This window comes from Ornithorhynchus anatinus, chromosome 2 (assembly GCF_004115215.2).
Source record: "Ornithorhynchus anatinus isolate Pmale09 chromosome 2, mOrnAna1.pri.v4, whole genome shotgun sequence".
Taxonomy (NCBI): domain Eukaryota; kingdom Metazoa; phylum Chordata; class Mammalia; order Monotremata; family Ornithorhynchidae; genus Ornithorhynchus; species Ornithorhynchus anatinus.
In genome coordinates, this window is record NC_041729.1 from 23,255,479 (window position 1) to 23,282,968 (window position 27,490).

A 27,490-nucleotide genomic window follows, 5' to 3' on the forward strand; every position below is an offset into this window, starting at 1 on the left:
CCTCCCACAACCAGCTCACAGTTTAGAGGAGAGGGAAAATAGTAAAGCATAGGGATATTTACAGAAGCACTGTGGGTCTTGGGTGAAACCCGAGTATAGCCATTCACTGGGAGATGTGAAATCTATTCTGATAAGATCGATCGCTTATAACCATGTAACTGGGAGCAGATTTTCAAATGATGGGCTATCAAAAAACGTAAGAAAAAATAGCTCCTTTAGAGAATGGAACTTATAAATAACAGCGGGAACAAGAAAGAATCCCTGTTTCTTTAGCACCCTCCGATGCTACTCACAGGCTCGTTGACCCTCTTGCAAAAAACAGCCAGCAGGAAAACAGCAGCAATGGGGGGGCCCAAGTAGCTGGTGATCGACTGGATATAGTCAAAGAGCTGTCCACTTTGAGCTGACTGCACAATGGGTACCCAAGCGATACTGACGAAAATCAGTCCTACCATAAATATCCTGTAAATAAAACCAGTTCATTAAATTCCAATAAGCCAGATATTTGACCCCTTCCCAAATAATCACAAAAAGTAACCAGTATTAATCAATTCATATAATAAGCAAAACTACCTATGATCGTTATTTTATTTTGATGGGGTTGGTTATCTTTTGATTTACTGATCTTAGATAACTGACTGCTTCTTTGATTGCTAGCAATTTCTTTGTTCTGAAGTATCCAACTTGGTTGTCAACTCATCCCAAATGCACTATGGCATACCTAGACTCAGAATAAGGATTTTAAAAATAGTTCATTGATTAGCGAACATTTGCCCAGTAATAATAACAATAATAATAATGGTACATATTGTACTGTCCCAAGGATTTAGTACAGTGCTCTGCACATAATAAGCGCTCAATAAATATCACTGATTGACTGATTAAGCATTTACTTTGTGCCAAGCACTATGAGAAGAGCCAGAATAGATACAATATGAGATACTCCATAGATATCACCTTTATTTGGGATAGTAAAGTATCTAGTCATGAATATCAAACTAGATTTGTTTCACAAGGTTATTTCAAATGGTTGATTATAATAATGATGATAATAATATTTGTGGTATTCATTAAGCCCTCCTATGTGCTAAGCATTGTTCTAAGTGCTGGGGCAGATACAAGGTAATTATGCTGAACATAGTCCTGTCCCACATGGGGCTCATGGTCAAAACGCAGGTTCTATAGCTATTGAATCCCCATTTTACAGGTGAGGGTGCTGAGGCCCACAGAAGTAAAGTGTTTAGTGAACGATTCATTCATTTATTCATTTCAATCGTATTTATTGAATCCTTACGGTGTGCAAAGTTTTGTATTATTGGGAGATAATACAATAACCAACAGACACATTCCCAGCCCACAACAAACTCACAGTCTAGAGGGGGAGACAGACACTAAAATAAATAAATAAATAAATAACAGATCTATACATAATGCGTTGTGGGGATGGTAGGGAGGATGAATGAAGGGAGCAAGTCAGGGTAATGCAAAAAGGAGTGGGAGAAGAGGAGAGGTGGGCTTAGTCAGGGAAGACTTCTTGGAGGAGATGTATCTTCAATAAGGCTTTGAAGGGGGGAAGAGCAATTATCTGTCTGATATGAGGAGGGAGGGCATTCCAGGCCAGAGGTAGGATGTGGGTGAGAGGTCGGAGGCGAGACAGACTTTGATGGCAGAGGCTATGTAGTCCACTTGGTTGACACTAAGATTAGTGTATAAAAGGGTTTCACAGTTCTCCTCTGGCTAATATTGAGGAAAAAGAAGGAACTGATTGTTTAGGGAAGTGATTCCTAGGAGGAAGGTATTCTGAGAGAAAAGATGATATTTATAGGGGAGAGAAGTAAGGGTGTGGTTTATGTGTTTCTTTGTCCCTTTGTATAGGAGCTTCAGATGCCATCAATCACTCAGGCAAATGGCAGATCTGGGATTAGAACTGGGTCCTCTGACTCCCAACTCCGTGTTTGTTCCGCTAGACCTTGCTGCTGGCTCAAAAATGAGCAGGATTTTAAAATTTGTTCTCTTCAAGATCATTTTTATGTCAATTAATTTAATATAGAACGCCCAAATCCTCAAATTAAAATATGCTACTCATCCTTTCTAGGTTATTGAAAATTGCATGTAACACTAATGTATCAACAGAATGGAAGCTGAAGATCAGCATTAATATATGTCAGCGTTAGTACATGAGAAGCCTAATAGAAAGAGCCGACAACTGGGAGGCAGGAATCAAAATCTAATCTGGTTCTGAAACTTGGCTGCATGAAAACTTGAGCAAGTCACTGAACTTGCTTCAGTTTCCTCATCTGTTCCCTCCACAACCTTAGACTGTGAGCCCGATGCAGGCCAGGGACTGTGTCTGATCTGATTGGTCCTGTATCTACCCCAGAATTTAGCACAGTGCTTGACATATAGTAAGCACTTAAAAAATACCACTATTGTTATTATCATTATTATTGCTATTATTACTGTGTCTAGGGATGTGGCAGTGGGATTTGCATTAAAATAATCTGAGGGTTCCATGCAGATAAGTGGGAGAATTTCATGTGCTGGCAGGTAGAATTACATTATTTGTAATTTAAATAATGGTCCTACCGGTTACACAGGCCAGCTTTTGTATTCATTTTTCTCTATTTGCCCTGCCCTCTCCTGCTCCTTCCTCATTCCACCATCCCTGCTCACCTTCTCTCCCCTGCAGCTCTTTATACCTCCAATCCAAAGCTTCTCTACACATACATGCACCCCAAAATCCAAATCCAGATCGACCCAGTGCACTTTTTAACCCGTTCTTGAAATGGCCACCCCGTATGCTATTATTATTAATATCAGTAACGCAGAGAAGCAGCTTAGCTCAGTGGAAAGAGCACGGGCTTTGGAGTCAGAGGTCATGAGTTCGAGTCCCAGCTCGGCCACTTGTCAGCTGTGTGACTTCGGGCAAGTCACTTAACTTCTCTGTGCCTCAGTTACCTCATCTGTAAAATGGGGATGAAGACTGTGAGCCCCACGTGGGACATCCTGATTCTCCTGTGTCTACCCCAGCGCTTAGAACAGTGCTCGGCACATAGTAAGCGCTTAACAAATACCAACATTATTATTATTATGACTGCACCTGTGAGACCCGCAACCAAGGAGACACATATGTCAGTGATGGAAAACCAATGAAACAGTAGTCAATATCGAAATTAAATGAAATGAATATTATTGCTATTACACAATCTGACCACTCCAAAATGGAAAACGTTTCAAATCTGAACGAAGCTCACCTTCCTAAAATTAGTCTCTAAATTCCATGAAACTAAATACAGCTTTGATAATAATAATAATAATAAGGTTGTCCCAAGTGGGGCTCACAGTCTCAATCCCCATTTTACAGATGAGGTAACTGAGACACAGAGGAAGTGAAATGACTTGCCCAAGGTCACACAGCAGACTAGTGGCGGAGCCGGGATTAGAACCCACGACCGCTGACTCCCAAGCCTGTGCTCTTGCCACTAGCTCATGCTGCTTCTCACAAATAAAAGACTGCTGTGTCTGCCGTGTGACCTTAGGCAAGCGACTTAAATTCTCTGGACCTCAGTTATCTCATCTGTAAAGTGGGAATTAGGAGTGTGTGCCTTATGTGGGACAGGGCCTGTGACCAGCCTGATGAGCTTGTATCTACCTTTGCGTTTAATACACTGCCTGGCACATACTGTACATTCCAAGCGCTTAGTACAGTGCTCTGCACACAGTAAGCACTCAATAAATACAATTGAATGAATGGGCTTAACAAATGCCATAAAAAAGGACCAACATAATTAGCCACTGGATGTCACTGTTGTTCCAAAGATTAAAAACTATTATATCAGTGATCATTTAAGAATTGACGTTGATTCTATTTTACTAGGAATTGGACAGTGACAAGTATCCCTTTACCTTCCTGCTATCATCAGCTCTTTCTCAGAAGCCTTTTTTCGCAGTTTGGTATAGATGTCCATGGTGAACAGGGTGCTGGCGCTGTTGAAAATGGAGGTCAGGGAGCTCATGAGAGAGGCCATCATCACTGACAACATTAGACCTCGTAATCCTGGAAGAGAAAGAAAGCTTGGTGAGATTATGACTCTGTCTAGTAAGTACAAGAAACCTTTTCTCGATGCTGTACCAAAATGCTAGTAAAGTTAAGCCTGTCCCCCTCTAGATTGTAAGGTGGTTGGGGGCAGGGGATGTGTCTGTTTATTGTTATATTATACTCTCCCAAGCAGTGTTCTGCACACAATAAGTGCTCAGTAAATACAATTGACAAAAAGTGATGAACAGGTTTTGCATCCTGACACCAGGACAATGTGTTTAGTTCTACAAATCAGGGTTCACTTGAAAAGTCTCTAATGCAAGAGATTCAGGTGAAGGTGAGTGCTGTTTTCCAGGGAGTGTATACACTTTGGGAAGACACTAGCTAGGCAGCTCTGAGGCTTGGAGGAGAGAAAAAGCTTCTCAGTGATCCCTCCCACATTCTCCAGTGCACTCGTGTTCTTAAAGAATGCCTAGGTTGCCTGTCTTTGGCTGAGCTCCTACTGTTAAGGAAAGGGCCAGCAGCCCATACTTTAGCTACTCACAAGTAATGCACACCTAGGGATATTTTCATTGGCTTTCCCCATTCTTTCCCTGGGTACACATTTATTTATTTTGACTACTGTAGTTGTAGGTATTTTTTTGTCTCCAGCATTAGAAGGTAAACTCCTTGTGGGCAGGGAATTTATCACTTCTTTATTCTGTATGCCCAAACATCTAGTGCAGGGCACTGGTCCAAAGGAGCGCTCGCTAAATACTACTATTACTACTCCTATTACTATTACTACAAGTCACCTATTTAACTTCACTGTGCCTCAGTACCCTCATCTGTAAAATGGGGATTAAATACTTGTTCTCCCTCCCTTTTAGACTGTAAGCCCCATGTGGGAAAAAGACTATATCTGATTATCATATATCTATTGTAGCACTTAGTACAGTGTTTGGTAAATGCTTAGCAAATACCACTATTGTCATTATTATTATTATTATTACTTCTACTACAACTTTCACTACCCCTACAATTTCCTTAACAATCTGAAACCATGCCATATTTTGGGGATGAGTGCCCTGAGAGCAAAAGAAATCTAAGCTACTGTAATTGGACACAGAGGATGGATAAATTCATTCCATCCCATCCTTCTTCCCCTGCCAGCCCCCAGAAGGATTAATTATTATCATTATTACTATGGTACTTGTTAAGCACTTACTATGTGCCAGGCACTGCTCTAAATGCTGGGGTAGATACAAGTAAATCAGGTTAGACGCAGTCCCTGTCCCACATGGGGCTCCCAGTCTAAGAAGGAGGGAGTAGGATTTAATCCCCATTTTACAAATGAGGTAACTGAGGCACAGAAAAGTTAAGTGACTTGCCCAAAGTCACACAGCAAGCATGTGGCAGAGTTAGGATTAGAACCCAGGTCCTCTGACTCCCAGGCCCATGCTCTTTCCACTAGACCATGCTGCTTCTTTGTACACATTTGTACTGCCTCCCCCTAGAAACCAAGTCCTGGTTCTTTAATTGTGTCAATTCTCTATCTGTGTTCAATAACCATGATATGAACTCCAAAGTCGCAAGTCTGATCGAACCCTCTGGATCCCACAGTTAATCAATCAATCAAAAGCATTTATTATCTACTGTGTTCAAAGCACTTTATTAAGCATTTGAGAGAGTGCTTAGTACTTAGTATAATAAAATTAGTAGACATGATACCTGTCCTCAAGGCGTTTACAATCTAGCTGGGAAGAGAGACACTAAAATAAATTATAAATATTATTGATTGATTGACAGGAGGAAGTAATAGAATATAAAAATATGGACATAAATGGTACAGAGTCGGGAAAGGACGAATACACAAATGTTAGGTGGTACAGAATTTATTTATTTACTTATATTACTGTCCTCTCCCCCTCTAGATTGTAGGTTCTTTGTGGGCAAGGAATGTGTCTACCAACTTTGTTATACTGTATTCTCCCAAGCGTTTAGTAACAATAATAATAATAATGGTATTTGTTAAGCGCTTACTATGTGCCAAGCGCTGTTCTAAGCACTGGGGAAGATAAAGGTAATCAGGTTGTCCCACATGGGGCTCACAGTCTTAATCCCCATTTTACAGATGAGGTAACTAAGGCACAGAGAGGTGAAGTGGCTTGCCCAAGGTCACACAGCTTATAAGTGGCAGATCCAGGATTAGAAGCTACATCCTCTGACTCCCAAGCCCGGGCTCTTTCCCCTAAGCCATGCTGCTTCTCTAAAAGTACAGTGCTCTGCGCAAAGTAAGTGCTGAGTAAATACCATAAATTGATTACAGAAGTGCTGAAGCGACAGGAGGGAGGGCAGAAGGTGGGGAAAATAATATTCATTCATTTAATAGTATTTATTGAGCGCTTACTATGTGCAGAGTACTGTACTATGAAAGGCCTCTTTAAGAGATGTGGTTTCAGAAGGGCTTAGAAGTTGGGGGAGAGTAGTAGTCTGGCAGATATGAAAGGGGAGGAAGTCCCAAGCAGAGGAAAACAGCACTGATTTAAGATTGGAGCAAGAGGTCAACAACAGGACAGGTAAGGGAAGGACACAGTGAGTGGGAGTAGCTTAAGTGGAACAAAATGTGTGAGTTGGTGGAAGAGAAAGAATAAGTAGGAGGGAGAGAAATGATTCAGTGGCTTAAAGCCTATGATCAAGAGTGTCTGCTTGGTCTGGAGAGGAATGGACAAGGATGGAGCAAGAGGTCAACAACAGGACAGGTAAGGGAAGGACACAATGAGTGGGAGTAGCTTAAGTGGAACAAAATGTGTGAGTTGGTGGAAGAGAGAGAATAAGTAGGAGGGAGAGAAATGATTTAGTGGCTTAAAGCCTATGGTCAAGAGTGTCTGCTTGGTCTGGAGAGGAATGGACAAGGATTTGAAGTTTCTGAGGACTTGTGCAGAATGGTGTCTTAGAAATTCTGAGGTATGAACTTGAGAGATAAGAGACTACCACTTAACTTCTCTGGGCCTCAGTGACCTCATCTGTAAAATGGGGATTAAGACTGTGAGCCCTTTGTGGCTTTATCCAACCCAATTGGCTTGTATCCACCCCAGCGCTTAGTACAGTGCCTGGCACATAGTAAGGGCTTAACAAATACCATAATAATAATTATTATTATTATTACTGTTATCTCCCTGCTCCCATTCTTGTCCAAACTCCTTGAACTACAGCTTCTCCTCCACCAAATCTCTCCTTGACTCACTACAACTGGGTTCTTCACTCCACTGAGTTAGCACTGGCCAAGGTTGCTAATGACCTCCTTTTAACCAAGCTCAGTTGGGCTCTACGTGATTAGACTGTAAGCCCGTCAAAGGGCAGGAACTGTCTCTATCTGTTACCGATTTGTACATTCCAAGCACTTAGTACAGTGCTCTGCACATAGTAAGCGCTCAATAAATACTATTGAATGAATTCTCCTTGACCTTTCTATGCCCTGTGGACCATTCTCTCCTCCTTAAACCAACTTATGACTTTAGGTTTGTGGACACTGTTCTTGCCTGGTTCTCCTCCTACATCCTACAGAGGGATTACTGCTCCTCAGTCTCATTCATTGAGTTCTCTTTCACTTCTTATCTGTTAACTACAAGCATCCCTTATGCTCTGTTAGAGGTCCTCTACCCTTCTCAGTCTTTATTCACTCTCACTCAGGGAGTTCATCTGCTCGCATAATTTTAGCTACCACATCCATGAGGAGGACACCCACATCTACCTCTCCAGCCCTAACCTCACTTCTAGTCTACATTCCCTCATTTCCACTTGCTTCACCTCAAACTCAGCATGTCTAAAAGTGAGCCTCTAATCTCCCCTACTAACCCATTCCTTTGCCTAACTTTCCTCACTCTGTCAATAACAAAATCCTCCCTGTTCCAGAAACCCACAGCCCTGGTGTTATCCTCAAATCTTCACAATCTTTCAGCTCCCACATTCAATCAACTGCAAAATCTTACCAGTTCTTCTTCAACATTTCCTGGACCTATCCCTTCCTCTCCACCCAAATAGATGCTATCTTGGTCCGAGCTCTAGTCAGAGCTTGCATTATTTAGACTGTAAGTTCTCTGTGGACAGGGACCATGTCTACCAACTCTGTTATATTGTATCCTCCCAAGCACTTAGTACAGCGCTCTGCACACAGTAAGCACTCACCTAGTTGACAAAGCATGGGCCTGGGAGTCAAAAGGACCTGGGTTCAAAATTCTGGCTCCATTACTTGTCTGTTGTATGACCTTGAGTAAGTCACTTAACTTCTCTGTGCTTCAGTTACTTCATTTATAAAATGGGGATTAAGACTGTGAGCCCCATATGGGACAGGGACTGTGTCCAACCTGATTAGCTTGTATCTACCCCAGCATTAGAACAGTGCTTGAAACATAGTAAGCGCTTAACAGATACAATCATCATTATTATTACTAATTATTAGTAGTAATAATAATACATTTGATTGATTGATCGATTGATATCAGCCTCTTCACTGGTCTTCCTGCCTCCAGTCTCACTTCATACTGCTACCCAGATCTCACCTTCCTGAGCTATCCACTCCCACCATCGCTCTCCCTTCCTCCAAAAACTTCAATGTTACCCATCTCCCTCCCCAGCAAGCAAAAGCTCCTCACAAATGGTTTCTCCACTAGCTCTCCACATTTTACATGTTGGCTCTCTTCATCCTCTATTCCCCATTTCTTCGCTTCTTCCAAGCTCACCTCCACACTTTACCTTGTTCTCAACACTCCAGTCTTAGATCCCTTGCTCTTTCTCTCCAGGCCTCCCTGTCCCCATTTCTTGGAACTCTCTCCCCAAATAAATTGACCAGGCCACAGGCCTACGAAGATCTCCAAAAATCCTGCCTTTTCCATGAAACCTTTCTCAATTAATTGACAATTTTGTTTTGTCAACCAAAGCCACCCGTAGCATTTATGTATTTAATTCCAATTCTCAGCCTTTAAATACATATAAATATTTTATTCAAATCTCTATCTAGTTAATTCATCCTGACATATTTGTATTACTTCCTATTGCATCTATTACCTTCTAGACTGTAAGCTTATTGTGGGTAGAGAATGTGTCTGTTTATTGTTTTATTATACTCTCCCAAGTGCTTAGTACAGTGCTCTGCACACAGTAAGCACTCAATAAATGTGACTGGATGAATGAATCCTTGTTTGTCCTCCTGTTCCCATTCTTTGTAAATAATTTTGGCTTTCGCTTTCCCCTGTTATAAGTTATTTGAGGTTAGGGAACATGTCTTGCTTTCTTTATCCTCTCCCAAGTGCACCGTAAGCACTCAGTAAATACCACTAATTGATTGAACTTAACTTTATATCCACTATGTAAGTACATCTAAATAAGCACTTCTCTGGGGATGATAAAGACATTCTTCTCCTCCCACCTCTTAAAACACAAGAATGTTATGTGGCATTCTTATATGAGCTGTGTTACAAGGGAACACAGAGTTCCATTTGGGAGTATGATTGTGGGGTTTTTTTGATCTGGATAAGTTGGGACTAGCTGGGTAGTTAGTTACGGTTTTTATTCAGCTGGCTGTAGGCTCTACCTATGGCTGCTGAGGGTCTGCTTCCAGAAATTCTGCTGTCGTTGTAGTAACCCCCATTCCTCTTGAACTGCAAAATTTCCTTTCCCAGTTGGGCTTCCAAAAGGCATACTGGGGAGTTGTAAAGCGATTGCTAAAGCAGGAAGCAGTGCAAATATAGGTGCTGCCTGGGGAGAAATTCTGAGTCTGATTTCAAGCGGGCAGTGAGGGATGAAGTGGAGGGAATCTGCTTTGACCTCAGTTGGGAGAACAAGGTGTAGAAGTGGCGTTCTTTAATTGCTCTATTTAATTAACACATATTCGAACTCTGTGAAGTATGTTAAATATTCTCTACATTTGGAGTAGGAAAATATCAAATGACTTTCCCAAGGTCACATATCAAGTCCATGGCAAAGAACCCCAAGTCTTAACTTCCAGTCCTGAACACTAACTCTTGCTGTTGACTGATCTGGTTTACACTACCAGCAGCTTTCTGTTTTTCAGCTCCAGTGCTTTAATGTAGACCTATCTGTTCACTCTCAGCAAATACCCTGCATTGAGCTCTTTGGATCATCCTGGGCGGGAGTCTGCATTTTACAGCTCACAGCAACTCTTGTATTCTGTTGGAGCGCTGTATCGCTAACCTTTCCACAAAGCCTGGACCAGGATGTGGAAAATGTTGCAAGTGTACCCTAGAGGACTCTCATATATGGGAAATGTGGCTACCAACTCTATTGTATTGTATTTTCTCAAATTCTTAGTACAGTGCTCTGCACACAGTAAGCACCCATAAATACAGTTGACTGATTGATTGATATGGATAAGGGAGAGGGAGCGGGTGTTGCCATTGACAGCACTTTACCCTGTCATTTCCATGAATATGCTGACAAATTGCTGGGCAGCAGAGTCCTTAAAAAAAAAAAAGCACTTGCAAGGGCTAACCCCATTAGTGAGTGAGGAGCACAAACACTGTCACCGACTTTGAGCTCGTTGTGGGCAGGGATCGTCACTTTTTATTATTATTGGTAGTAATAATAATGATTATGGTATTTGTTAAGTGCTTACTATGTGCCCAGCACTGTTCTAAGTACTGAGATAGATCACAAGGTTATCAAGTTGTCCCATGTGGGGCTCACAGTCTTAATCCCCATTTTACAAATGAGGTAACTGAGGCACAGAAAAGTTAAGAGACTTGCCCCAAATCACACAGCTAATAAGTGGTGGAGCTGGGATTAGAACCCACGACCCCTGACTCCCAAGTTCATGCTCTTTCCACTAAGCCACGCTGCTTCTCTATTCTCTTTCCCAAGAAATTAGTACAGTGCTCTGCACACAGTAAACACTTAATAAATACGATTGAATGAAATACAATTGAATGAGCCCTCCCCTTTCTCCATCCCACTCCCGGGCACCGAGTAATTGACTGACCAGTTAAGCACTGGATAACTGTGCTTAAATAAGAAGCATGATTACCCAGTCGATTATCCCTCAAGACAGTAAGTTCCTCCCTCTAAACTCTAAGCTCCTTGTGGGCAGAGATAGTATGTACCAACTCTATTATATTACACTCTCCCAAGTACTTAGAACAGTGCTCTGCACAGAGTACGTGCTTAATAAATACCACTGACTGATTGAGAAGCCAGATAGAATGAAATCATAACTGTGCCACAAGCAACAAAATGCTGAGGTATTGCATTATCTAACACAGTCCTCAGGTCACTGACTTAAAGTCACCTAAAGTCAGGTCACTGACTCAAGAAGCAGTGTGGCCTATTGGAAAGAGCACAGATCTGGGTTCTAATCCTGGCTCCAGCAAGTACCTGCTATGTGACCTTGGGCAAGTCATGTAACTTCTCTGTGCCTCTCTTCCTTCATCTGCAAAATGGGAATTCAATACATGTACTCCCTCCTAGACTGTGAGCATCATGTGAGCCCTGATTATCTTATATTTGCCCCAGAGCTTGAGACACAGTAAGCACTTTTATTGTTATCATTATTATTATTAAAGTTGGTTTGCCTTTTTGATTTTCCTTCCTTTTCCTTCCTTTGGTCAATTATCTAGATCTATATAACTCCTAAAATGCATTTTGCCCAGGAGTGGAGTTCTGGTCTTTAAGTAAAACTTATAGGGGGGTCATGTTCAATGGTCAGGGAATTTTTTCCACTCAATATTCAGATCAGGAAGCATTTCTGATCCATCTGTCTTTCCAATTCACTTAAATGAAGTTAATATTAACCAAGTAGGTTAAGGTTCAGAAATCCAGGAATTCAAAAAAAACTAGGTTCCTTTTTCAGACCATCCCTTCACAGGTGTCTTTCTTCTAGAAAGAAAAGGCATTCTTAAGGAAAATACTGATGCACACCCTTGGTGTGGCTTGTCCTAATACTTTCATAGAAGACAGCCCTTTGTAGAAGACCTATCCTAATACAATTCAGCTCAAGCTGAAGGTTATCCAAATCTTTGGGAAGACTATTTTCAAGCCTTAAACACAGCCAAAGTCACTTTTCCTAGCCAGAAGAAGAAAAATTCAAGAATCACTTACCATTGGGCATAAGCTCTACCACCAGTGTTGGGTAAGCAATATTGGTACATCCAACTTCAGTGCCACAGTGTTGCTTACATTCTGAGGGTACAACGCAGGCCACTTTATCTGAGAAGACAGAGTTCATATTAGTGAATAAACCAATTCCAAAATTCCCAATGGAACAACAGGCCTGTAAGCTCACTGTGGACAGGGAACTTGTCTATCAACTCTTGTTATACTATACTATCCCAAGCTCTTAGTACAGTGCTTTGCATGTAGAAAGTGCTCAGGAAATGTGATTGATTAACAGGTAATAGGTAAAGAACCACAGCAGGAATTACAGATCTACAATCCAAGTCCTTGTGCTCACTGGGCATCTCAGGGAACTAACATTATGGAGATAATCAGCTCCCTTTTCACAGATTTAATTCATTCATTCAATCATATTTATTGAGCGCTTACTGTATTCAGAACACTGTACTAAGTGCTTGGAAAGTAAAATTCAGTAGTAAAGAGAGGCAAACCCTGCCCATATCAAGTTTACTGTCTAGAAGGGGGAAGACAGACATCAAAACAAGTAAACAGGCATTAATATAAATAAATAGAATTATATATATAAGTGCTGAGGAGTGGCTGGGGGGAAGAGCAAAGGGAGAGACTCAAGGTTACATGGAAGGGAGGGGGATCAGAGGAAAAGGGGGGCTTTGGGAAATTTGGGACCTTTGGTCAAAGCTTCATATTTTGGGGAGCAAGGCAGACAGCTATAACTAGCATGCTTGGTCCCTTATTGTGGGCTAGAAAGCAGGCAGATGCAGCACTTAGGTACATATGGGTGATTTTATTTATTCATATTAATGTCTGTCTCCCCTTCTAGACTGTAAGCTCATTGTGGGCAGGGAATAAGTCTGTTATATTGCTATATCATACTCTCCCAAGTGCTTAGTACATTGTTCTGCACACAGTAAGCACTCAGTAAATACAATTGACTGAATGACTGATTCACTGACTGACTAAAGCCTGCCAAAGGCAAGATTCTAGCTTGCCCTCTTCTACAGTGGCTTGGCTCATTCCATCTTGGGCAGCCATCTGGCTCACTGCTTCACTCCCACGGTCTGGAAAGTAATTCAAAACAGGAGTGATATACTTGTACCAAGAAGACTAAGTAGGCAGAGAAAAGGATCTCAGTGTTTAGGAAGCTGACTTTTCTCCTAAAAGTAACAGAACCATGGAGTGTCAGTACTTTTTTCCATTTTACTTTTTTTTGTGGGTTCCAGGAATTAAGAGACAAAAAATACTTTTTTATGACTCAAGATAGAAATAAGAGAGGGAGTTGAAAAGGTCAACAGGTGGAAATAAGGACTGGGTACAAAGGAAAGAGAAAAAGTGACAGGTAACTCAATTACCTGTGTACAAAATCCGACTGATCATCCCAGGCATGACCATCAGGAACATGGGAAGCAGCTTCAGGTACCCACACATGATGCAGCCGGCCTTCACGTGAGACATATTCTTGGCTGAGAGGCACCGCTGCACAATCACCTGCCAACGAAACAGGATGAGAGTGAAATTACCCTCCACTGAGTTAGACATTCAGTAAACTCTCCATTGTGTTGGGGTAATCATCCAGGTTGTGAATTATCCAGGACCTTTGTTCCCCTTCCTCTCTCTGATTTTCTGCCTAGGGTGGTCACTGAAAATCCTCAGGGATACTGGGCCATAAGAGGCCTCTGATTTCACACATGTTACAACTGGCTCACACTGTGATGTGATGATGTTATCCTGTCACCATTTTTCCTGATACCTGTCTGATTCAGCCAAAATCAGCCTGAAATGAGAGTGTTTTTCTGGGGAGCTCAACTGCCCCAAGGCAACTGTATTCTTCACCTAGATCCCTATGAACTATAGTTCCTTGTTTGAGCTGTGGAAATCCAGAGCTGGAATCCTGGCAGAAGGAGTCTGGGGGCCAAAAATGTAAAATGGATATAAAAGCATCTGGTTCAGTATCGATACTGGGCAAGTAACAGACCAGCTGAAAACAGGCTGGTATAACTAGGAAGAATACCCATCATATTCCTGTCGTTTGTGAGACTGCTCCCATCTGGTTTGCGGCCTTCTGGCACGTCTCTCAATATAAATTAAATGCTTTTCAGCATCACATCTTCCACTTGGCATATACTACCTAACTGGGAGAATTAAATTCCAACATCCCTCCGAAATTTAACAATATTCTAATCTTGGTTTTATGGGGAGGGCTGAATATTGGAGTGAGAAAAATGGTGACATTTATACAAGATATAATGAAATGCTGAATACGATTGCCAACTACCCAAAACTCCAGGCTTTTGCAGAGTGAAAGGAAAGTAAAGCCACCAAAAAAAAAAATATATATATATATATATATATATATATATATATATATTTATGACTCATTTCTGATCAGTCTCTAGAGATCACATTCAAAAATACTTACTGGTTGTATTGATCATTGGAGAAATTGTTGATTTATCATGTGAAAGCACTAAGTCGATTTACGTGACCTTGACAAATTTGGAATGAATTTTTAAATTAAGGTAAACCTTATTGGCAATCAAAATGTTAAGAAAAATCTTAACAAATACTTTGTTTGGTTTTTGTACTTTACTTGGATCCTACTTTAATTTTTAAAACATGATTCAGGAGGAAAAAAAGATTAAATTTGGTAAAGTCTAAAACTCTGTCTTCTAACTAAGGCTGTCAGGATTTCATGAATGTTCCAGCTACAGTGTTACAGTCTGGGAATGTGTCTATTAACTCTACTGTATTCTACTCTCACAAGTGCTTAGTACAGTGCTATGCATGCAGTGAGTGTTCAGTAAATTGATTGATCGATTGATAGATTACATTACCTGATCTGTGCACCAGTACCACAGTGCAAGAATACTCAATCCAAAGATAAGGCCAGGCCAGGGAAGGTCTCCAGTGATGGGATCTCGGAAGATATGGAAAGAGTCTTGCCGAGGTGTGTAGCATACTGGATCAACTGTTTTATTTCCGTATTGGGTTTTCGTTGGAATGGCATTCATGTATCGCTCCATGAAGGAGTTATAGCCCCCCACTTCATTGAAGGCTGAAAAACAATATGACATACCACTTGTCAGCATTTTGAAGTTCTGAAATCTTCAACTCTCTTTACAAATACGTGAGGAACTAATATCATCAGGATGAGGGGGGAAAGGCTTGAATGAACCCCTACAATAAGTGAAAATTCTGAAGCCTCTAAAGTGGCTTCTCTGCCTGCAGAAGGTACCTCCCTCTGAGGTGGTCACCAAGAAGATTCCCTATGAGAATAAAGGACTGTGAGCCCATTGTGGGCAAGGATTGTCTCTCTTTATTGCTGCATTGTACTTTTCAAGCATTTAGTACAGTGCTCTACACACCGTAAATGCTCAAAAAATACGATTGAATGAATGAATGATTAAAACTAAAGCACAAGTTGCAATGCAAGTATTCCATTTCTTAGTATCATCCTTTGCACCTTATTAAAACACTTGCCCCTCCCTTCTTCCCCCTCTTGACCATCATCTTTAACTCCTCTATCTCCACTGACTCCTTCCAAATATTCCCTATGCTAAAAAAAACTTCCCTTGACTCGATTGCACCCTCCTGTTCTAACCCCGTCCCTGCCTACATAGTGTTTCAAAACTCCTCCAAGGAGTTGGTTACATCTGCTGCCTCCACTTCCTCTCCTCCGATTTTCTCCTCGATATACTGCAATCTGACTTCCGCCCCTTCCCAGCCCATGGAAACTGTCTCCTCTAAAGTCACCAGTGATTTTCGTGCCATATTCAATGGCCTCTCCTCCACCCTAATCCTCTTAGACCTCTCAGCTGCCTTTGACGCTGTGGACCATCCCCTTCTCCTGGAAACACTATCTAACCTTGGCTTCACTGATACTATCCTCTACTGGTACGCTTCCTATCTCTTCAGCTTCTCATTATCAGTCTTTTTTGTGGACTCTTTTCTTCCTCTCACCCCCTAACTGTGGGAGTCTTTCAAGACTCAGTTCTGGAACCCCTGCTATTCTCCATCTACACCCATTTTCTTGAAGAACTCATTTGCTCCCATGGCTTCAACTACCATTCTATGCTGATGATTCCCAAACCTCTCTCTCCAGCCCTAACCTCTCTCCTTCTCTGTGATCTCCCAGTTCCTCCTACTTTTAGGACATCTCTCCTTCTGACATCTCAAATTTAACATGTCCAAAACAGAACTCTTCATCTTCCCATCCAACCCTGCCCTCCCCAAGACTTTCCCATCACTCTTGATAGCACTACCCTTCTCCCTCTCTCACAGCCTCGATTCAGCTCTCTCTTTCAACTTGCATATTCAGTCAGTCCCCAAATCCTGTCAGTTCTACCTTAACAACATCTCTAGAATCCACTCCTTCATCTTCTTCCAAACTGCTACCATGCTGGTCCAAGCACTTATTACATCCTGCCTCAACTACTGCATCAGCCTCCTCGCTGACCTCCCTGCTTCCAGTTTCTCCCCACTCCAGTCCACGCTTCACTCTGCTGCCCCGATCATTTTTCTAAAAAAAGTTCTACACATTTTCCCACTTCTCAAAAACGTCCAATGGTTCCCTAACCATCTCTGCATCAAACAGGAACTCCTCACCACGGGATTTAAGGCACTCAATCAGTTCTCCCACTCCTTCTTAGCCTCACTCATCTCCCACTACAACCCAGCCCACAGACTGTTCCTCTAATTCGAACCTACGTACTTTACCTCAATCTTTTCTCTTTCATTCCACCCTCTGGCCTGGAATTCTCTCCCCTTTCATATACAGCAGACCACCACTGACCCCATTTTTGAAGCCCTGCTAAAATTACATCTCCTCCAATAGGACTTGATTGATTGATTACATGCTGGGCTAAATTCTCTGAATCTAAGAGCTATATATTCCTGCTATATAACCTCCTTCTAATTTTTCAGATTCTACACCATATAGTAAATTACGGTTTCAGAATATGACCCAATAACCTCATTATCTGAAAGATAACGCACTTTCCAAGGAACCTAAGACCGTATATATTATGGCATTTGTTAAACACTTACTATATGCCAAGGTCTCTTCTAATCACTGGGGTAGATATAAGGTTATCAAGTTGGACACAGTCCCGGTTCAGCAGGAGGCTCACAGTCTAGGTAGGAGGGAGTAGGATTTAATTCCCATTTTACTATAAGGAAACTGAGTCACAGAAAAGTTAAAGTGACTTGCTCAAGGTCAAGCAGACAAAAAACAGAGCAGGGATTAAAACTCTGGTCTTCTGTCTCCAAGGTCCATGTTCTTTCAACTAGGCCAAGCTGCTTGTCTCTCTCTCTCTCTCTCTATATATATATATATACATATATATGTGTGTGTTTGTGTGTATATGGGTGGTTATATATATGTGTATATATATAATATATGTTTATATATATATATATTTATATATATATAAAGAACACAATTTACCCCCACCAAAAAGTATGCTATGAAACTTCACACCTAGAACAAATTTCCTTATTGCCTCATACTGCATAATTCCTCTATTGAAATTCAGTTCCATCTGAATACAAATTATGACACTTTGATATTCTATGGTTCTTAATAAAGATCTCAAAGCCTTTTAAATAATCCCCTTTCATATGGCCCCCAAGTCATATTATTATCCTATATTTTGCAGATGGAGAAAGTGAAACAATAAGGCATTAAGAGACTGGCTTGAGATAAATGGAATGAAATACTGCCCCTTGGTTTATGACCCAGTGTTTTCAACATTAGACCCCATCAGCTCCATTCCAACTCCAAAGTCCCCTTCTTAAAAGGCAATACCTCCCATTTCACCCAAACATCTTTGGTGTAACTTACCAAATCCCATGAGAATGAAAGACCCTACCAGCATGATGAAGGTCTGTAGGGTATCAGTATAAATCACAGCAGCAAGGCCACCTAACAAGTAAAAAGAAAATACTCAGTAAATTCTCTGCTGCAGGTTAATGCAAAATCAATTTTTATGTATTTTTGCTTTCTTCATTTCTTTCTCTTGCCTCTGCCCTTCATCATTTTACTTCTATAAATCTCGGGAGCTACCCCCAATTTTTATCATTCTCTCGCTCCTCCTTTTCTCTCACCATCATCCCTTTTAAAATCTCTCCTGTGTTTTTCCACTTCTCAGCTTAAATTTTCTGCTTTCCATAATGGTAATAATGAATAACAATACTGTTTACTAAACACTTTCTATATTCCAATGCCCTGGAAAGGTGGGAAAAGCCAGTATTTTATCTCAATTTTACAGATGGGGAAATTGAGGCTAAGGCAGATTAAGTGACTTGCCCAAGGCCATATAGCAGGTCACTGGCAGAACTGGATTAGAGCCCAGGTAACCTGACTCCCAATCCCAGGCTTTTTTCATCTGCCTCCCATTTCTCCATTCTCCACTTTCTTCTTTATGTTCTTCCTAATGGACTAATATCTAATATTGTGTTCTCCAATCCAAATGTTTACATATGAAGTCAGTGAAAATATGTCATAGGTTATTTTGAAGCCATGTTTAGGAAACTATTTAGACCCCTGAAGTTCCCCAAATGATCATACATTTCTCTGAAATATTTTCTGGGCAGAGAATAGAAATTCTAATCCTGCAGAAGGGGATTAATAAAGTAGTCTGCCCACGGTAAATGCTCAATAAATTCCATCAATCAACTGATTGATTGCAGGAGGACCAAACTCACCTGTGATAGTATAAAGGGCGGTAATACCCAGTAAGATAAATATGGCCAGGTAGAGGTTCAACCCCAGGGCCAGGTTGATGAATATAGCTCCGGAGAAAATGTCAGCCTATAAAAGGAGGAAAAAGTGTCAACACTGGGATTGAGATAGGAAAACTGGCAAAACTGGCAAAACAAAAGCTTGCATTCTCCAGAAAAAGATACAGCTACCAAGGAGTGGAGCAAGGCAGATGGATGGAGAAGAGGTTTGTGTGATAAGTATGTGGAGTAAACAGGGTTGCTTATACAGGCAATTCAAAATCAATGCAAGCATAACAATGTCATAGCAGTCTCCTAACATTAATCCATAACAGAGATAAGCACTCCTTTTAAGCAGCACTATTCTCCATCTCTATCAATTTCAGTTTGGGGGAGGTAGACATACACCTAGAATGATATCAGTAACTTCTATCATCATTTCCTCCACCATCTTCCTGTGGGTTGCCTTTATCTGCACTCCATCTTTCTTATTCCTCCCCACCCCCCTCCACCCTGCCCCCAGCCATCTCCTATAATGCTGAAAAGGGTTTGTGAAGGCTTGGAAGTGATTCTGTTCTCTCCAGCTCATGTAATAGTTCACTTTAATTCTACCTATTTAGTATCTAACAAGTATCCTGAGTCTAGCAGTGCATCAGGAAATAAAATAAATCTCTCCATAAACTTGATTGTGACTGCAATATGGTGGGGTTAAAGAGCATTGCTTTCTGACTCTCCCTAATTTAGATCCCTCTGAATCATCACAATGAGCATTTTTATCAGTATCTTCGCAAGAACAGCAGTCATAAATCATCTTGATGGGTATCGGGCAACTAAGTGGATGCAGTAGAATGTTTTTAAATGGGGAGATAATCATTATGGAAAATCAGATTTGTAGATTAGTAAACAAGATTACATAGATTATAAACTCCTTCCTATGAACTCCTTGTGGGCAGGGAATGTGTCTACCAACTCTTGTACTGTCCCAAGCACTTAATACAGTGTTCTGTACACAGTAAGCGCTCAATAAATACCATTGATTGATTGGCAAGAATTAACAGGGTAAAAACCAGGCAACTTCTGGGAAGTATTCGTTATCTTTTTTGGAGGGTAATTTGTAATGATTTTATAATAGTGCTGCATCATAAATTTTAATGCATTTATGAGTTTTAGCCCTCCTGCTATTAATGACCTATTATACTGTCTTTAAAATGTGCAGTCATAGTACAAAATCATCCTGCCTCTTTTCCATAGAGTTTCTCTGGAGGTAATTGAATCACTGGACTGAAGTTCAAATAATCTTTTCATCATACTATCTCCAGCTGACATTGCAAATCACCAAACCCAAGAAACTATCAGATGATTTAGAAGGCCCAAGGACTCATTCTTCCTTCTTCACTCATTTATCAATATGTCCTTGAATTCTTGGGTTAGGCCCTACTGAAAGCGGTGGGAGTTGGCCATAGTTACGTGTTATAACTAAGACTTGTAAAATAATTTAGGCCTTTTGTCTTCAGTGTTTTCCAGAATTGCCCCTCAACTCAATTACTTCTTAATTCAAATAAGGATGAATTAATTAGTTTATTAATTAAATGGTGTTGAAAATAAAAAGTCAACTTCTTGCCCCAAATGGCATCCCAGATGGCCAGGCAATTCTTCAATCCACTTCAGGATCAGCTGAGCTATCATTTTTGTTTGTTCAGTCCAAAAGTGTCTCCTAGTCTAGAAGTCCCCAAACTCAATCAAACCTTTCTAGATAGATAGATATATCTACGGCCCCCGAGTTGCAAAGTTTTTGGCATGATCTTCAAGCAATCAACTACTGAAAACTTCTTAGTAGCAAAATTGAAGGAAAGAAATAGATCTGTTAAGATGTTTGTCTATGTGGCTTCTCCAAATGATAGGTACTTCATTTGGTTGAATCAGGACTATGCCAAGTTGAAGGACATTGTTCTGACAGTGAATTACGGACCATAGTAGGGATTGGTCCATTTAGTTGTGCTGTAAAGGAGAAGACCGAACACAGAACTTAAGCATTTAATTGCACTTTATGGTAAACTTAAACAAAAATTTTGTAGATGTATATATGTACCTTAGATGTATATCAATCTATCAGTGGAATGTATTGAATGTGTATTGGGTGCAGAGTACTGTACTCAGTGCTTGGGGAAAGAACAATACAGTTGGGTTGTTAGAAATGATCCAGCTCTGCCACTTGTCAGCTGCGTGACTGTGGGCAAGTCACTTCACTTCTCTGTACCTCAGTTCCCTCATCTGTAAAATGGGGATGAAGACTGTGAGCCTCACGTGGGACAACCTGACTACCCTGTATCTACCCCAGTGCTTAGAACAGTGCTCGGCACATGGTAAGCGCTTAACAAATACCAACATTATTATTATCCTTGCTCCTTGTGACAGTCTGTGGGGTGAGACAGGCATTAATATAAATCAGGTAGGGACAGTAGTTGAGCACACAGTACCTGTCTTCTAAAGAGCCCTCAGTTCTTTATTTATTCTAGTATCTCTGTCAGATAGGAAAGGAATTAATATCCCAGCTCTGCCATTTGTCAGCTCTGTGACTTTGGGCAAGTCACTTAACTTCTCTGTGCCTCAGTTACCTCATCTGTAAAATGGGGATTAAGACTATGAGCCCCACATGGGACAACCTGATTCCCTTGTGTCTTCCCCAGCGCTTAGAACAGTGCTCTGCACAAAGTAAGCGCTTAACAAATACCAACATTATTATTATTATCCCCATCTTACATATGGGAAACTGAAGCCGGAAGAAGTTGAGGGACTTGCCTAAGGTCATCCAGTAAGTAAGGAGCAAAAATCAGAACCCAAATCTTTGGGAACTTTTAAAGAATAGCAAAAATACAACCACATCCAGAAAGAATCTTGGTATAACAGAATATATTCTCCTAGGTTGCTTGCCCAGCCTAGTACCGAATGGGCACTTCAAAAATAAAAACAGATATGAACAAAGAAGCAAGGTTGTTTTCTACATAGACCCTTTCTTTGGAGTCAGGGCTCTTTCATTCCATTCTCATCCCTTGGACTGATCCACTGTGGTCTTTAGGCAAAGTGGTGACAGTCTCCTTTGCCTCAGTTTCCATATCTGAAAATGTAGGATGTCATTCTTTCAGCTTCTCTCAGGGAATGAGAATTAATGTGTTTTGAACATTTTCATAAATGAAAGCTTGTATTGCCCAAGTCCAAAATTAGACGTAAGAATAGTTATAAAAGTGTAAGGCATTAATGAGTCATGATTATAGTCACTGGAATCACAAATGGTAACATTCAGTTATCACATACAAGTGATTTAAAAATATTACAAGTGATTTGTGCTAGTTTGTGTTTATACCAAAGTATCCTATGATATTACTTTTTTTTTCAGTTTAATACTTCTACTCTAGGGAACCAAAAAGACTCATTTCCCGAACAGACAGTGTAGCATTATTTCCTCAAAAATCTCTGCAGGGCCTCACATTAGAGTAGCATGCCAAAAATCTAACTAAATCTGTTTTCTGTATAACTTTGATTTCTGTTTACCGTCGATCTAATCTGTTTACTGTTACATTTCCCTTCATTTGTACCCTCTCCAGGATAAAATAGGATTACCCATGCACACACACACATGCACACAGGCACTCATCAGAGGTAATACCCAGTGACCCTACCCATTAATGCTCTATTGACTAGCTCTGTTGTGGATTCGATTCTCTGGAGCTGTTAGTTATGGTTCTTGGAAAATTCCATCTATGTGCCTGGATTTGCAGTCTCTCCTCACTTTGGTCTGAGATATACAGTACTTATTTAAGCCAGAGATACCAAGCCCACAGGTTTATGCCTGCACATTAAGTCCTTATGCAGGTTCCTTAAAAATGCTTACTATACTTAATAGATTTACAGGGCTTTGGCACACAGTTTCCTGAATATTGGAACCCTTAGAAAAAGACACCATAGCATGGTCTTGTCTTGTCTTAGGCTGTCGAGTCGTCTCCAACCCAGAGCGACGCCATGGACACAGCTCTCCCAGAATGTCCCACCTCCATCTGCAATCGTTCTGGTAATGTATCCATAGAGTTTTCTCGGTACAAATATGGAAGTGGTTTACCACTGCCTTCTTCCGCTGTAGCATGGCACATGCAGAAAAACATGCCTGTCCACGTCATTGTGCAAACCGCATAGACTAGCTCGCTGAAAATGTGAATGGTCCTCGATGAAATCAAAATATGAGTACTACGTGCTGAAAGATGGGGGTTCCTAGTGAGGAGAAGCTTAATCAGTAACCACGATAAGAATTGATTATCATAGAGTGAGAAAGGGCAGCTCTTTTAGGTTAATTTGTATGATTATCACTCAGCGCTGCCAATAGGGCAAAGACTAGCCTCCCATGGCAACTACAGCAAACAGCTCACATTTGCTTGAACTGTGGACTTGACTGGAGATATGATGATTTCAGAGGAGAATGGTAAAACCCAGTTTCCCCTCCTACAGTGTGCTCATTAGACATGCTTCACAAAGCAAATTGAACCAAAAAGCAACAGTCTTGCTAAACCCTCCCTCCCTTTCGGTTGCTACCTCTCTGTCCTTTCCTATACTCACCATCTCTCTCTCTCTTTTCCCCCTCCACCAACTGTAGCTTTTCTTTCCCTAATGTACAGTGGATTTAAGGGTAAACTGTGTAGTGATTAAAACTTGGAAGCTGAAATCCCAAATTCTCACTTCATGTTGCACATCTTTTCAAGGTGACTATGCAGAATTTTCAAAAGAAAGTTAATGCCTAGGTACTTTCTTCTTTCTTCTGAAAATTTGCTCAGAATCTTGGGCATGCCCAGTTCCGAGTTCGGTGAGAAGAAAGAAAAAGCAGGGACACAGACAAGAGTTAGCATAAAATGTCCAGTGATTTTGAGAGTCAAAGCAGGACATGGTGAGGCTTTAAACTGTACTTAAAATACAGTGGGGACAGAGAGAGGTCAGGCAGGAAAAAGGGACAAGGAAAGGAGAAGGAAGAGGATGGGGGAAAAGATAAGAGAACATGAGAAAAGCAAGAGGGAGAAAGGGAAAGGGAGAAGAGAGCAAGGGAGAAGGGGAAAAACTGAGTTCAAGGAAAGACAGATTTTAAATTCTTTGTGGACAAGGATCATGTCTATCAACTCTGTTGCACTCTTTCAAGTACTCAGTCCAAAGTCTGCACATTGTAAGCGCTCAATAAATAAAACTGATTGATTGACTGACAGACAGTAATTCACAGAGAAGAGGAAGTGTTGAAATAGAGTATGTAAAATATGTACAAAAGTACAAGAGGCTGTTAGTGTAAAAGAACTAAGATAGTGCCAGAGTCCCCAGAGGATACTTGGGAGGATGTAACCTGGGAAGAAGGAAGATTTCCCCTTGCCAGAGGAAATGGGATTTCAAAAGGGCTTTGAAGATGGGGAGAATTGAGATCTGGTGGATTCAAAGGAAGAGAGAAATCCAGAGAGGGGGAAGGATGTGAGTCAAGGATGAGAGGTGAGAAAGTCTGTAACAAAGAATGGAGAAAAGGTGAGTTTAGGATGAACAGAGAGTGCTAGCTAGGGTTTACTAGAAGACGAAAGGAAAAGGGAAGACGACTGGTGGAGTCACTTAAATCCGACTGTCAAGAGTTTTTGGGAGAGAAGACTAGGTAACTACTGAAGATATTGGAAGAATGGAGAGATGTGTGCAGAACATTTCAGAAACATGATCTGAGCAGCATTCTGAAGCATATATACCGGAGGCGGGGAGACCAGCAAGGGGGCTAGTAACAGTAATCTAGAAGGAATAGGACAGGCACCTGGACCACAGTTGTATCCTTTTAGGTGGAGAGGAAAGGGTGGAGCTGGGAAATGCTGTGGAAGAAAAACCTATAGGACTTAGTGACAGACTGTATTTGAAATGAAAGGGGGCAAAGAGTCAAGATTAATGCCAAGGTTGCAGCTTCAGAGGCAGGGAGTATGGTGGTTTTGTCAGTCGTGAGAGGAAAGATAGGTGGAGGAGAGGATTTGAGATGGAAGATATTTTAGGCTTTTTGGATTGTGGGAAAGAATCTCTAAAAGTGGGGCCATCCCACCTATTTTGGGATATTTGGTCACCTTAAACTAACACTAAATTGAAATTGACCTTCACAAGGGCAGGGGCTATGCCGTCGAGTAAGTCATGCCATGAAAGAAGGAAGGTATTATTCAAGATTGTTTATCTTTAGTCCTCCAAAGAAAACCTTCCAAGTGTGTGTGGGCCTGGGGCCATCTGGCTCACTGCTCTTCCTTCTATAGAATAGAAACTGGGCGTTGCCTACTAACAGAGGAAAAAACTTACAGCCCTTCCTTCCAAATCCCAGCAAACCCCAATCTATAGTTGCTTAGAGTTTTTACTCTAAAATGCTTATAGATTTGATCTGAACAATTCAGTCTCTTTTAGGCCCTGTTTGAGGGAAATTTACCACCAACACTCAAATAATGATCATGATCATGGAGATAATAATTGCCTAATCTGAGTAATTCACTGGGTGAGTGAGGAATTGCTGAATATGGGTAATTCTACCTCAATCTGAATAAATCGACCCTAATTTGGGTAATTCACTTCGATCTGGAGAGCATATTACCTATGCCTTAAACATAAACAAAAATATGCATACATCAACATATACACAGAAGTATACAAGGAGTAGGCAGCCATCTAGTCTGGGATCTTTTTGATACTAGAATTCATGGGCCAGGGGACAGTGAAATCTGAAAGCCAGTCCTCTCCCACTCTTCTACCATCACCTAGGAAAGGAAGAGGGATGATGGAGCCAACCCTGGAGTCTTTAATTCAGTTTGAATATAGTGAAAAAGTTGAATACTTCGGGATTTGGGTAGGTTGGTGATCTTGGGGGAACTACCAACTGTGGAAATTGAACTGCTTTTTATATTTTTTATAAATTGCCACTCTGTTACCATGGATGATTTCAATGATTCTTGAAAGTCTAGCCTTTTTCTATGTGTATGTGTCTTCTCTCATTTAAGATTAACAAAACGACTTCTGCTAATTTTCATTAGTTTTCCCCTAGCATTTACCAAACATATTGTAGTATACTTAATATAGTAAGGATGATGATGGGCATAAATGAAGTTATTAACTTGGTAGAGAAGAAAGTGCCTGGAAAGTCTAGGTAATTCCCTGAATGGTCCCAAGATTTTTGCCCCCCCTCCCTCTGTTTGACTGCAACCTGCACAACATATTGCTATACCCTACCCTTGAACAAAAAAAATGTAATCAAGTAAAAATGCATGTATGAGTATGGCATCCTTTACTAAAATAAAATATTATTTTTTGTTTTTGTGCTGCCATTTTAATTACTGTGACTTCTTTTCTTCAATTCATTCTACTCCTGATTTCTCACCACCTATATTATCAATCAATCAATGGCATTTATTGAAGGCTTCCTATGTGCACAGCACTGTATTAAGAGCTTGGGAGAGTAAAATACAACTGAATTGGTAGAGATGTTCCCTGACCATAGCAATATTTTATCATTTTCTTTGATTACTAATGGATCATCTGTGATGATGGAATGTAAAGAATCCATACAGAGTTATCATACTCACTTTATTCCTCAAACAACAGTTTGTATTTTCACCAGAGGGTCTCAAAGAATGTTTATTGTGAAAAAGGCCCCATTAACCTTGTTTTTAAATTGAGAAAAAAATTGAAAAAAAAATGCCACGGCTCATTCAGGGTTGCACAGGTAACTGTTGGGCTGGGTCATTCCCTTTGACCACTGATATCAAAATCTAAAATTTTATTCTCCCTCAAAAACATCCAAAAAGTGGGAGACCCCTAATATTCAGAGGATAAAACTAATTTTACACTCACCGCAACCCTCTGAAAGTGTGAAGCAGCTCATAAAATGGGGAAAAATGGGAAAAATGGGGAGAGATCAAATGACTTGCCAAAAGACAGAGAGAGTCTGTGACAGAGCAATGATTAGAACCCAGATTTCCTGTCTCACAGGCCAGCCTCTTTTCATTAGCCTATGTTGCTTCATATGCCTGTCTATGCTCCCTTTCATGGTGTTTGGGAATTAACAATCTAATACCCAGTGACCTGCACCCTGTGACATTCCAGAAATGTTAAATGAATGAAATGGGAAACCTGAACTCACTGAAATCTTGGTGAAGATGTAGAGGAGCAGAGAGAGAACTGACAGATAGATCTGAATCCGCTGACCTCCAAATCGCTTCTTCAAGTATTCTGGCATTGTCACCACCTAAATAGCAAGAAAATAGAAGTTATTACTGAAGAATTCATCCTGAGAGGCGGAAATCCCAGGAAAACCAAGAGTGAATAAAAGTCTTGAGGTCAGAGACCCCAAAGCTACATGGATGGAGCAATTTGAATCAATATTGCTGCCATCCCTGGAGTATTACACAGGGACCCAGGAATGCAACAAGAGGATATATAGTTTGCCATTGGTCTCTGAAAGGAAAAGCAGGAGTCATGGCATGTTTATAGCCATTATGAGGTTTTACTGCCTTGCAAGACACAGGCCCAGTCAGGTGTCTGATATCTTATCATCTGATCAGAATTACCAATAATGATTTGGCA

General features: G+C 40.8%; 1 protein-coding gene across 1 annotated transcript in view; it reads right to left on the reverse strand.

Annotated features, from left to right (window-relative positions):
• Nucleotides 1-27,490, reverse strand: part of SLC5A1 (solute carrier family 5 member 1) — a 66,771-nt gene that overhangs the window by 9,295 nt on the left and 29,986 nt on the right. Inside the window, exons 5-12 of the mRNA XM_001505283.3 lie at nt 27,048-27,152; nt 18,869-18,974; nt 18,006-18,086; nt 14,998-15,218; nt 13,516-13,651; nt 12,131-12,238; nt 3,907-4,057; nt 294-462 (exon numbers count right to left, since the gene is read on the reverse strand). Of these exons, the coding sequence (XP_001505333.2) occupies nt 294-462; nt 3,907-4,057; nt 12,131-12,238; nt 13,516-13,651; nt 14,998-15,218; nt 18,006-18,086; nt 18,869-18,974; nt 27,048-27,152 (1,077 nt within the window). The remainder of the gene's footprint in view (nt 1-293; nt 463-3,906; nt 4,058-12,130; nt 12,239-13,515; nt 13,652-14,997; nt 15,219-18,005; nt 18,087-18,868; nt 18,975-27,047; nt 27,153-27,490) is intronic.